The sequence below is a fragment of the Myotis yumanensis genome, unplaced genomic scaffold (genome assembly GCF_028538775.1).
Source record: "Myotis yumanensis isolate MYYU_CA2020_CCGP unplaced genomic scaffold, mMyoYum1.0.hap1 SCAF_16, whole genome shotgun sequence".
NCBI classification, from domain to species: Eukaryota; Metazoa; Chordata; class Mammalia; order Chiroptera; family Vespertilionidae; genus Myotis; species Myotis yumanensis.
This window is the reverse complement of record NW_027223767.1, coordinates 14882507-14895660: the sequence shown is the minus strand read 5'-3', so window position 1 is coordinate 14895660 and position 13154 is coordinate 14882507. Positions and strand designations below refer to the sequence as shown.

The 13154-nt window shown below is 49.0% G+C and overlaps 1 protein-coding gene and 1 pseudogene across 3 annotated transcripts in view; both read left to right on the top strand.

The window, feature by feature from the left end:
- Positions 1-978, top strand: LOC138994979 (phosphatidylinositol 3-kinase regulatory subunit beta pseudogene; annotated as a pseudogene).
- A 7218-nt stretch (positions 979-8196) lies between these two features.
- The window catches only part of LOC138993990 (NACHT, LRR and PYD domains-containing protein 1-like), a 90822-nt gene continuing 85864 nt past the window's right edge, over positions 8197-13154 (top strand). For 2 of the 3 annotated variants that reach the window (XM_070393551.1, XM_070393552.1), the window contains exon 1: positions 8237-8363. In XM_070393551.1, coding sequence (XP_070249652.1) covers positions 8309-8363 — 55 coding nt within the window. In that variant the 5' untranslated portion in view covers positions 8237-8308. Of the gene's footprint in view, positions 8364-13154 lie in introns of all 3 variants that reach the window. The other variant, XM_070393553.1, reaches the window with a different exon arrangement.

Genomic DNA, 13154 nt, shown 5'->3' with positions numbered 1-13154 from the left:
ATGTACATAGTGAGCCCTATAGTCCTCAGTCTCGCAGTATTTGGATGTGACTTCTGGCGAGAAATTATTTGTTTGTTACCTTGGTTTGAAGCAGGGGAGAAGAGCTGGGAGTACGACCAGCTCTATGGGGAGTACACACGCGAATCTCCCAGGAACTGCAGATGAAGCGCACAGCAATCAAGCCTTCAATGAAACCATCAAGAACTTGGAAGAGCAGGGCCAGACTAAAGAGAAGGGCAGCCAGGAGTACCTGGAGCGCTTCCGGTGTAAGGGCAATGAAAACGAGATGCAGAGGACCCTGCTGAACTCAGAACAGCTCAAGTCTCGCATCACCAAGGCCTACAAGAGCCACACGAAGCTGGAACAGGAAATGCGGATAACAGGCCTCGGACAACCAGGAGATCGATAAGCGCATGAACAACCTGAAGCCAGACCTCATGCAGCAAGCGCAAGATCCGAGACCAGTGCCGGGTATGGCTCACCCAGAAAGGCGCCCGGCAGAAGAAAATCATCGAGTGGTTGGGAATCAAAAATGAGACTGAAGACCAGTATGCACTGATGGAGGATGAGGATGACCTCCCCAACATGAGGAACAAACCTGGTATGTGGGCAAGATCAACTGCACGCAGGCTGAGGAAATGCTGAACGGCAGGCGGGGTGGTCCCTTCCTCATCCGTGAGAGCCGCCCGGGGCTGCTGTGCCTGCTCTGTGGTGATGGATGGTGATACCAAGCACTGTGTCATCTACCGCACGGCCACTGGCTTGGGTTTTGCCGAGCCCTACAACCTGTATGGGTCTCTGAAGGAGCTGGTGCTGTATTACCAGCACACCTCCCTCATGCAACACAACGATGCACTTACCGTCACACTGACACATCCCGAGCAAGTCCTGGCCTCCCTCCCTAACCCTGCCCCCCACAGCCAGCTGACTCATACAGAGCAGGACTCCATCTTTCTGTCTGTCTCTCTTTTTTTGTGAATCTTTCTTTCTCTGTCTCAATCTCTCTCTCTCTCTCTTGCTTTCTCTGAGTCTCTCTCTTCCTGTCACTCTTTCTATCCCCATCTCTGTCCTCTCTGTCTCTCTTAGTCTCTGTACCTCTAAATCTCTGTTAGAGGAGCATACCTCCTCCAGCCCATGCCCCCTTTCCCCATGGGCACTGCCCTCCCCTGGCTCTGGCTGCCCCCACCAGTTCCTACAGTTCCCCCAAGCTCCCCCTGCCTGTACCTGCCATGTTTACAAAGGCCCCTGGGGTGCTCAGCCTCAGCCTGGTGCTCTGATTTTTAAGCCACAGACCTGGGATCAGGCCAGGAAGAAGGCAGGAAGGAACTCCCTGGGCCACTTCCAAGAACCTCAGCTGTGACATTTGGGGGCGGGGCGGGATCACCCCACAGACCCAACTTCCCCTCCTGAAGTGAAACCTGCACAGGTTACCCCCACATGGAGCTGCTGCCCAGAAGCCCTCCTTCCCGCAAAAGCAAAATTATTAAAAACGTAACCTCAAGAGCTGGGCCCTCTCTGACCCCAGGTTTCCCAGGAACTGAGGCTGCTGCAAATACCGCTTGGCCAGCCGAGATGCACCACTGCCCCCAGAACCTCCACTCAAGGCAGTTTCAAGGCTTCTCCTTGATCATGTTGAGTTCTGCTTTTGTTTCTTTGACTGTAAACCCATTTTCTCCTCTTTTGGGACAAGAACCATGGTTTTCTATGCTCCCATGGACCCCCCTCCTGCATGCCCAGCTAGGCTGGCAGGTGGGTTTTGTATGATATGTTGATACTTATGTGGATATAAAACATTAAACTCAAAAAAAAAAAAGAAAGGAAAATGGGATAGTGACGAATAAGAAACTTTAGAGACAGTGAAGGGCAATTTGTCCAGACTGTTGAGAGCTAAGAATTAGAGTTTAATTGAGATAGAAATCCTGCTAACAGACCTGATCCCTGAAATCTGAGCACTCTACTTTTAGGTTTTCCAATTAAAGTTTTTGGAGACTGCCTATTAAAACATTCCTGGTTGGAAAGTGTTTATATAGAAGCCCATATGTATTAAGTATTTGCTGTGTTTACCATGCTTAGCTCTCTGTGAGGAATATGGAATAATGTTAAATGCATCATGTTCTCAAGAAGCTTAACTTTTAAAATAAAAAATACAGAAGAAATACAAATACTAAAAATAAAAATAAAAATAAGCTTGAGTTTTAGGGGTGAAATCAGGCAGCCAGATGAGCAATTAGGGATGATCAGGCAGGCAGGCAGAGCAGTTAGGAGCCAACAGACCCGGATTGCGAGAGGGATATCCTGATCTGTGGGATCAGGCCTAATCTGGCAGTCTGACATCCCCCAAAAGGACCCGGATTGAGAGAGGGTACAGGCTGGACTGAGGGACACACCCTCCCATGCACAAATTTCGTGCACCAGGCCTCTAGTAAATTTATAATCCCTTACCACTTTGGCCTCATGCGCCTCTCCTTTGGTGACCCTAACAATTAGTGCTGAAACCCCAGGGAGTTCCCCAGGAATGGGGAGCCATCACCCAGGCTTTGGTCACCCTGAGTTTGCTACTGGCAGAGCAGTAGGCAGCGGCAGCTCAACCTGGGCGTACCTCTGAATCCTACTCAGGTGACTCGATTGCCAGCCTCAATTAGGCCTCCATCCCTTATTGACCCTCCAAAACCAGCCAAGGAGGACGCACAATCAGTAATCTCCCCTCCATTGCTGACCCTCCATCCCACACCAGCCAATCTTCTCTAGGTCAGACCTCAGCCAGTCCTGCAAGGCTGCTGCCATCTGGATACTGCTTGGAGCTCCCAGACCTCCTGAGACTGGCCATGGAAGACTGAAGCTGCCCATTCTCTGAAAAGGCCCCACAGACTTACATCACCAGGACAAAGCCTTGGTTAATGATTGGGGTGGCAGATAACATCTAGGCCTCAATTGTGTTTCAGCTCCAGGCCCAGAAAATCAGCAAAACCAAACAAATGACACTGTGGCAGCCTCAGGAACAGCTTTTACCAAGTCATTCAACAGGACCGCTTTTGAGCCTTCATCATCCAGTCTCTCAGGGAAATCATACTGCCACAGGCATTCACTCCAACCAGGAGGTATCTATACAATGTTCCAGCTTACTACAATCAAAGTCCAACCCCTGTGATCTCGATGGCCCCTCTCAGCAGGAAGTAACTATGGAAGATATGACCTTCGTCCCTGTTCCATAAAACAAAAAGGCTGGCATGTTAAGTATGATCATATGTAAGAATCAATTCCCCCTCCCCTGGGAACTGACCTTTAGGCCACTTCACAGTGGACATTCCACTTGTTTAAACCACATTCCACTGCTAAAACCATTCTCTCTCCCCTCCAGAGTTTCCCAGAATCCCAACATGTCCAGAGAATTCTTCACCCAGAAACAGCCTGCCATTGTCCTTTAAAAACCTCTGACTCCCATCTTTGGGTGCTGGCACCATTTTGGGGCTCAGTCCATCTGCTATTCAGGTGACCTAATGTATTTATAATCCCTTACCAAAAAAAAATAGAAAATAACCCCTGACCCTTCTTACCTATGTTTTAATGAATCAACACATTGGAGGACACACCTGAAAAGTTAATGAATATTATGTTAAAACCCTCCCATTTGACCTCCCCTAGGATTCTGTCCTGCCAGAGAAACATAAAAAGCCTCAAGACAAAGAACCCATGGTGCACTCTTGCTGGAGCATGCCTCCACCTTCTGTCTCTGCTCTTTTTCTCTAAGGGTCCTCATGAGACTTGCAATCAGGAGAGCAGTGGGCAGTGGCAGCTTGTCCCAGGCTTATCCCCTGAACATGTCTCCAAGGCCCCCATTTCTCTGACTTTCTTTTGTTGCTTCTTCTATCCTAAGCACTTTCTTCATTTCACTGTCCCCAGCTTTAATAAACATACCCTACCTAGGGCATGCTGTTGCTAGAGCATGCACACAGCTCATATCACTGCTCTCTGTCTCCTAAATACTAAGGTACCCCTCAAGACTTGCAACCAGGAAAGCAGTGGGCAGCAGCAGTTCATCTCAGGCTTACTTCCTGAACCTGTCTCCAAGGCCCCCTTTTTCTCTGACTTTCCAGTGAGCTCACTTCTGCCACTGTGACTTCTATTTCTCAGTGAGCCAAAGCAGCCTCACCTAGACTCTCTTTTGTTTATTCTTCTGATAGGGGCAGAAATAGAATATTGGGGACCAACTATAATTGTAAGAAATAGTAATCATGTGCTGTTAACCCTGATTGTTTTATTCTGATTAATGAAGGCACATTCTAACCTGGATGGCAGTTGCCTGTGGGACCTGGGAACTCACCTGGAAATGCAGCCCATTCTCCCCATCAGGGAGCTCCCTATTCTCGTGGAAAGCAGAAACCAAAGCCAGAACCAGAGCTGCCAGCCCTTTGAGGACCCCCAGCCTTTGCATATCACTAGCCCTTTGAAGACCCCAGCCCTTTTGCATATCTGTAAACTACCCATTTGCCCTTTTTGTCTACTTCCCTATGTAATGTTTATCCTTCTACCTAATATTGTTATGCCCAGATTTCAGGATCCCCAAAAGACCACCAGGGAGCCAGCCGAGTCCAATGAAAAAGCAAAAGAGTCTTTATTCGAGCTAGCTCGAGCTCCTCATCTACCACACTTGCTGACACAGAGGCAGGAGGCAGAGAGAGAGCCAGCTCTGTGGGGAGAGGGGTTTTATAGGGGGGTTGGAGTAAGGGGAGGAGAGAGGACTGTGGGCCCTGCCGATTGGCCAGGCGCAAGTCTGGGTCTTGTTACACAGATTGTGGTTGTGTCTATGGCACGCACTTCCCTTGATTATCATTGGTTAATTTAAAGAAATGCTAGGTGTGGCTAGCAGAGGCTTGGGCTTCTGGGAAGAAGCTCCTTGCTGAGCACATGGCTAATGGCTGCTGCCCAAAAATGGAGGATCTGGGGCAAGATGGAGGGCGTAGCCCTAGCCCTTTCAGTATAAGAAGCTGCCTTATGGTGGGGTGGAGAGCAGATTTTTGTGGATGACCTGCTACTCTCCCATGCTGCTGGCAGTATTGGAATAAGTGATCAGATATGGTTCTACTTAATTGGCTCAAGTAGTGACAGGCAACAGGGACCCATTGATTGTCTGGTTACACTTCTACATTCAGCCTTTCCTTTGTTTCACTGTTCCCACTTTTAGTAAACATGGTCTCAAAATCATCTGGACTCATATTGCGAAACCTTTCCTACATGAAGTCAAGAACCCACACACTACCTTCAGGCACCCGTAATACAAGGAATACATCAATTGCTATTTTCCCTCTACTTGAGAGTGTTTTTTTTCTGGTTTTCTACTGTGAGTGTGATTTACCTATGCTTTTCCTAGGAGCTTCTAGTTTGTACTTAAGATAAGATTTCCATTCGTTCCGTTTAATTTTAGAGCCAGCTTTTTCTAATTTTGCATGCAAAATTTGATTTAGGCATCAAATAGCTATGTTTTAACATTACATTTCCCCATTTCTGTAAATACTTGCAAGTAAAGGCTTCCTGTTTATTGTATATCTGCAGAAATATTTTTTTTAAAATATATTTTATTAATTTTTTACAGAGAGGAAGGGAGAGAGATAGAGAGTTAGAAACATCGATGAGAGAGAAACATCGATTAGCTGCCTCCTGCACACCCCCTACAGGGGATGTGTTCGCAACCCAGGTACATGCCCTTGACCGGAATCGAACCTGGGACCTTTCAGTCCGCAGGCCGACGCTCTATCCACTGAGCCAAACCGGTTTTGGCACTGCAGAAATATTAAGGAGGGCTGAGGCTGGGAGTTAAAAAACAGCCATTCATTTTTGTCTACCTGTCCTGCCTTAGCCTGGGTTCTCTCAACCCTTAACCTTTAGCTCTACCACAAGGATTTTTAAAAAACAGATCAAAGAAAGTGAGCCTCTTACCTTAAAATAGGGGTGAGAGGTAGGTCCAGAATTCCAAAGGAACTCACCCAATGCAAAATGAGGAGCATGTAGGGCCCAGAGGGCCCCAGCTGGTACCTAGCATGGGTCTGAGTCTACGAGATGGTTCTGGGTGGGCTCCTCTGGAATCCTGCCACTCTATACCATGACAAGACAATCCCAGTCAGAGCAAGTGAGCCAGCTGGGTTCCATAGCCTCAGGAAAAAATGTCCCCTCTGGGGCACCAGATGTTATTAGGCAGGGGACCTGGCCCTGAGCAGGTTGGCATAAGGGCGGCCAGTATGTGTGTTCTTGACAACACAAGACCAAGTGACTATGAGGGTGTGTTTATTATAGCTGGGGACAGTAAAACAAGGAAGGGCTTAGCATAGAAGAGGCCACAGGAGAGACCTAGGCTGGGCTGCTTTGGTTCTCTAAAAATGTTATTGGAAATAAATGAGCCAAGGCAGGGCTGCTTTAGCTCACTGGGAAGTCTGAGAAAAGGGAGACAGGTTCAGGGGGTTAGCCTGGGATGAGCTACTTCTGACCATGGCTCCCCTGCTTACAAGTCTTGTGGGGTCCCTTAGACTTTAGGAGGTGTGTGCCTGTGGGGGAAGAAGAGAGAGAAGGAAAAGACCTGGGTGTGTTCCCCAGAGGGAGAGCACATGCTGGGTCCTTTGACTGGAGAGTTTTTTTCTCTCTTGCAGGTGGGAATCCTAGAGGAGGGTTTTAGCAGAGTATTCATCAGTTTTCTAGGTGGGCTCTTTCAGGGTCCTGGTCTCTACTGATTGGTCAGTGCCAGGGCAGGGGGTCTTTAGTCATTGCAGCTGGTGCTGGTGTCACCTACCTGGTTTTGCTATTTTTCTGAGCCTGGAGCTGAAATACTGAGGAGGAAACTGGTCTTGCAAGGTGTGTCAGGCCATAAAAACTGTAAACAAAGCACTGCCCTGGGGAGGCAGGTCATTATCACTGGCCCCAGGACAGATCATGGGATATTACCTGGGAACCCCCAACACCTGGGGGCCTTCCTGTAAGCCCCTGAAAGGGGGTGGAACCGTATCTGCAAGACAAAGACCCCAGCGGAATATATATAGATAGGCTCTGCATGTTTCTTCACTCTGATTTGGAAATTATTCCCGGAGTCCCCCCGCCCCCTGCCCTGCGTAATTAAAACAGTGTCCCTCTGCTTCTTTAAAGTGTCCCTTGGTTTTTTCAGGACTTCTGTCACAATACAACTGAGAACTAGGTGTTATCTCTAGGGAGGTGACCTCTGTGTCTGCTGTAAATTGCTCTGCCAGTTTGTTCAGATATCTGCTCAGTTTCCCTCTTCCACTTGTCCTGGCTTACTGACCTGTCTCATGCATTACCACAGTACTCTACCAGAACTCATGCCCATGGCCTGCCTGTACATGTGGCCTGTGGATGTCTGGCTATAAGTAGTACAAGCTCTGCAGGCCTGTACTGGCCCCACCTCTCCCCTGGTTACACCCTCTATTCAGGCTCTGGCTGGGTGAGGCCATTCTCCCCCTTTGGTTGCCTAGGGCCAGGAGCATTCTGAAGAGACCTGGGAGAAGCAGCTCTGAGCTCCACCCTGGGATCTAAAAACCCACCCTGTGCTTTGCCTCTCCCCTCACCCCATCTCCTGTCAGCATTAAAGCTCAAGGTGGCTCCAGAGCTCCGGGTCTCACAGGAGGGAAGACTGGAGAGCACAGAACAGTGAGTATCCTGAAGATCCCATCCTCCCATCCCCACCACTTCACTCTTCTCACTGCCCCTACCCCAGCATCTCAGTAACCTGACTTCTGCAAATGTCTCTGCCTTCTCTGGGCTCCTCCCTTTATGGCTTTCCCTGCCTCTTCCCTTCACCTCCCTTCTCCCAGCATCATCTATTGGAAGAAACCAAGAGGATTTCAAAAATGGGTTCATAGTGCTGAAGAGGAGTTTGCCAGGGAACCAGTAATGACCCCGGTGGGGCGGGGGGGGGGGGGGGAGTCTGGTATTGGGATATGGTAGGGGACAAGAATGACTGCTATTCTTTACCTGCCTAATGCCCTCCCCACCTACCTCATCTCCAGTGAACATCCCTGAGGCCCTCGGAGTCGGAACTGAGATGACAAGTGCAGCAAACATGGCCAGTGCAGCAGACATGGCCAGAGCAGCAGAGATGGCCCATCGAGTCCAGCAGCGGCTGGCCCAGATGTTAGAGTGTATGAGCAAGGAGCAGCTGAGGGAGTTCCTGCTGCGGCTGCCTGATAAGCATCTCTGCCAGCACTCTCCTGGGGTGACCCCAGCGCAACCAGAGGAGGTAGCCTCATGCCTGGTGGCTCAACTTGGGGAGCAGCAGGCCTGGGACCTTGCTCTGCAGACCTGGGAGCAGATGGGCCTGAGCGAGCTGTGTGCCCGGGCCCAGGAAGAGCCAGCTATGAAGTCAGGTGAGTAGACAACATATCCTCTGCCTGCTGTTGATATCCTTCCCACACACAACCCACTGAACCCCATCAGGGGACTGCCCTGTCAAAGGGGGGATCCAGGCTCAAGCTAGACTGCAGCCAAGTGCATTCCCAGCAACCCATGGGTCCTCACAGCACCTGGGAGGGAACACTCAGAGGGCCAGAGAGACAAGAGGCTGACTCTCAGGAGGCACCAGCAGAGGGTGTGGGTTTCACATCCACCTCCCAAGAGGCCACTTGCCTGGTTTGTGCTATAAGCACCGAAGGGAGTCGGGGAAAAGCAAGTTCCAGTCCTGGCACGACCACATTGGGCAAGTCGCTTCACTGCTCTCTGCATCTTCTCTCCATCTGTAAAATGAGAGGGTAGGAATCTGCTCCCTGGACTGTAGGAGGGTAAAGAGGTAATCCATGTTAGATACCTACCCAGAGTCCACTTCCTAGCAAGTGCTCAATGAACTGTTCTGTTGCTAATGTTGCTGCCCCCGCGATGTTATTACTACTGACAGCTGTGGGTGGCAGAGGCTCTCAGCCTCATGTGAGGGGACTTGAGGCACAGAGAGGAGTCATGACATATATGGGGAGGTAGAGGCAGAACCAGAGATGCAAAGTTCCTGAAGCCCACATCAGGACAGTTGCCCAGCAGTGTCAGGGCACCATTCTCCAATGAGAGGGTGGGGCAGGCTGCAGTGGGCTCACTGGTTCCTCCTGACCTCTCCTAGTTAAGACAGGGTCTCTTGTTTTCTGGTGCTGTTGACTGTGACGGCGAGAACAGCACCAGGTGTTAGACTAGAGGGGTCAGACCAGACCTTGGTTCACCAACCTTGGAATTAGAGTTCTGACTAGGGAAGAATTCAGAGGCAAGACTCAAACTGTAAGAGAACTTTTACTTAGAAAATTGCAGAGGTATCAGAAATGGATGGCAGAACAAAGGAGTTCAGAAAACAACTTACAGAAGCAAAAGAAGGGCCCCTGGAGCTTGGGAGTGAGGAAGGTAAAGGTAATGGTAATGGGGGATGGGAGGGGAGGGGATGGGTGCAGAAAGGCATGGGCATGCTTCCAGGAGGGAGAGCGCACTGGGTCCTCCATCCTAAAAGCTTTAAGAGTGGAGATCTTAGGGGAGATCCCAGGGAGGATCTCAATGGAATATCCATCAGCTTTCCAAGTGGGTCCTTTCAGGGTTGTGGTCTCCACTGATTGGTTTGTGCCAGGGCAAAGGGTCAATGCAGATGGTCCTGAGTGGTTTGGCTGCCTTTCTGGGCCTGGAGCTGAAATACAACTGATGCCCAGATGTTATTTCTAGGGAGGAATGAGCAGCAGCTGTTGACTACGACTGACTGCGAGAACAGCACCAGGTGTTAGACCAGTGGGGTCAGACCAGACCTGTCATAAGAGGGGGTCTGAACAGCATAGCCAGAGATATGAAAGGTCAGGGAGTCCAAACCCCATGACCAGTGATATGTTAGGGAAAGTAAGATTACCCTAGGGTTGAAGTCCTTGTTTTCCAAGTTTTGCCAGTTGCTAGGCCTCCAGAGCTCTCCACCCTGGTGACCTCTGTACCTGACTTATCGTCCTTGCTCTGCTCATGTCTTTCTAACTGCCAGCACAGTTCCTCTCCATTGAAAACCCCCAATTTCAATGCCTGGCTCCTGCCCATCCTACTAACAAGCATCAACCCCTAATCTCCTTCCCCAGTCCAATTGCTCCCATCCCCCTACTCCAGTGATGGCAAACCTATGACACGCATGTCATAGGTGACAAGCGAACTCATTTTTTTTGGTTGATTTTTCTTTGTTAAATGGCATTTAAATATATAAAATAAATATCAAACATATAAATCTTTGTTTTACTATGGTTGCAAATATCAAAAAATTTCTATATGTGACAGGGCACCAGAGTTAAGTTAGGGTTTTTCAAAATGCTGACACCCCAAGCTCAAAAGCTGGCCTACTCCCCAATTCCACCCAAGCAGAATTCCCCCAGAGGGTTCACCTCCACCAAGGTGCTGAAATTCTTTGACCCTGAGTCCTGAGTCCTCCAAGACATAGAGAGAATTTGAAACACTTGCCTGACATATGGACAGAGCTGGAAATGTGAGACTTGCTGAGCTGTCCTGAGGCCCCAAGTGGGGCTACAAGGCAGCAAGTGAGTTCCCAGCCAGGTGAGCCAAGAGCTGCATGAGGACCTGAGCCAATAAAACACCATAAGAAGAGGAGAGGAAAAATGGCGGAGGCTTAGACGGACGTGTTGGGAGCAGATAGGGGCGAGCAGCTGAAACGGGTAACAATCAGCCCGATCAAGCTGGGGAGGTTCAGCTGAGAGACAGTCTGCAGCCAGGAAAGACAGAGAACTCCTAAAAAATGCGGATGGTTAGAGATTGAGGCTGAAACTTCCCCCTGGGCGCCAGCGCAGCGGCGAGACCGCGTCATCTTGGGAAGCGGTTACCGGCATCCAGAGATCGGCTACTAACCCGGCAGCTACTAACCCGGCGGCTACTAACCCGGAGGCAACGACTCGCAAGCAGCGCGACTGCAAGAGCCAGAGGAGACCTGCACCCCTCCACGGAAAGGTTAGACTTACCCCAAAGGTGCGGTTTGCAGTTCAGGTTGGAGCGAGGAACGCGCGCGCGGGCGCAGGGGGAAATTTCCGCCCTCCAAAACCCGCGCCCATAGAGGCCAGCGTGACTCGCAAGAGGGATGGGCTCCCGCAGGGCTGCTGCCAGAAGGTAACACTATAAATGAGCCCATAGTTGGACTGGATGCAAAAGGGCTGCCTCAGAGTTTCCCTGATAGCCGCCTACTTGTTGCCAGGGGCTTGAGCGCGCGCAGACACTCCACGCAGACACTCCGCGCAGACACTCCGCGCAGCTCTGGAGGGTGGAACCCTGCGAGTTCGAACAGCTTCCCAGGCTCTTGTTTGCACACTTCCTCTTACTTCTGTGAGTTTGATTGTTGACCGCAGTACATGTGATTGCCCAGTTGGGGTCACTAGCAGAGCTTGTAGGGGAAGATTGTTTTTGGGGAGCCTGGGAAACAGAGCTGGGAGTGGTGCCTGGGGAACCAACTCTGGGCGGAGCTGGTTCAGGTACAATAGAGAACTGGTCAGAGAACTGGTCAGAGAGAACTTATAGCCTCGGAGGTCAATCCAGACACACTGCCACCCAGAGGCAGAGCCACGAACTGACTCTTCTGTAAATACAGATAAGGCAATAAGGGGATTTTACGGCCGACTTTAAAATCAGGACTGTGGCTTACAACACGGAGGAACAGTGTATCAGAGGGAAACTCAACATTCTCCTGAATTCCGGGCGTGCCAATAAGAAGAGTAGAAGATCTGAAGCACCTGCATTACTCCACATTTTTATTTTTATTTTTTTAAATTACTTTTTCTCCTTTTAACTAAGAAAATATTTTTTTTATTTTTTTTATTTTTTCTTTTTCTCCATTACCTGATTTTGCCCCTTCAGCTACTACATTTTTATTTTTAACTAGTATTATTACCGCTACCATTTTACCATTTTTTAAAGTGTCATTTTATTTTGTCTTTATTTTATTTTGGGACTAATGTTCTCCATTCTATTTTCATCGTTCCTTTAGCAACATTTTTCTCTACTTCAATTTGCCTCTGTGCTAAACAATCTTCCCCACTTTTTCCCTTTTGCTGTCCTGTTTCTCTTACCCTACTCCAGCTTTTGATTTTCCCTATTCTTTTACCCCCTGTCAAAATTTAACCCTGCTTATATATCCTACGTCCAATCCCCTGTTCCAAATCCTTATACACCTTTCCCTAATCTTCCTTCACAATCCAATTTTTTTTTTCTCTTCTTCTTCTTTTCTCTCTCTAGTGTTTTATTGTTGTTTGCTTGATTGACGAGTATATTGGGGTTTTTTTTTTTTTTGGATTGTTTGAGATGTTAGACTGCTTATTCTTTTTATTTTCCTGCCCCTCCCTCTCCCCCCCGCCCCCCTGGTTATTTCTGTGCTTCTGTTTCCCCTTGCGTCGCTTGATATTATTGGTTGTTTGTAGTTTGTATTCATCTCCAGGAATCTGTTGCTGTAATTTGTTGGTATTAGTGGTGGACCTATAGGAGTTTTCTCCGCATATAAATAGTCTCTTCCCCTTTTATACTTCATTCTCTTTTCTCTCTTACTTTTTTTTTTTTCCTCCTCTTTTTCCCCTCCCTTTTTCCAATTTCATTTTTGCACTCCTTTTTTTCTTTCTTTCTTTTTTCTCTTCTACATTTTGCTCTTCTTTCCCCCTTATCTCCCAACTCTCTTAGCTCGGGTGGCCACCTTTATTTGGGGTTAGTAATATCGTAAATACAATAGTGTTCAGTGCCTGGTACATTGTGCCTTGTTGTGTTGTATTTTGTGCCTTTAAATCAACGCAGCAGATTCAAGCAACAGTGGCCTCCTGATCACCACACGCTCTGCCTGGGGAACAGTTGCTGTGTGTGAAGCCTCCCTCCACCAGCCAGAAGAGCCACCACAACTGTGAACAGCACCCACCAGAGGCTCTGCTATCAACAGAGGAGCCGCTGCTACCACAACCGCCCAAGGAGCAACCACAGCCCGAGGAGCCACTGCCACCCAGGGAGAGGCCACTGCCACCCAGGGTCCAGCCACTGAACGACTCAACAACTAGTCATGTCAGTGAGATCAAACATGGGTAGACAAAGAAACCCCCAAAGGAAAGAAAAGGAGGACTTGCCAGAAAAGCAGCTAAGTGAGACAGAGATATGCAACATGACGGAAAAAGAATTCAGAATAAGGTTCC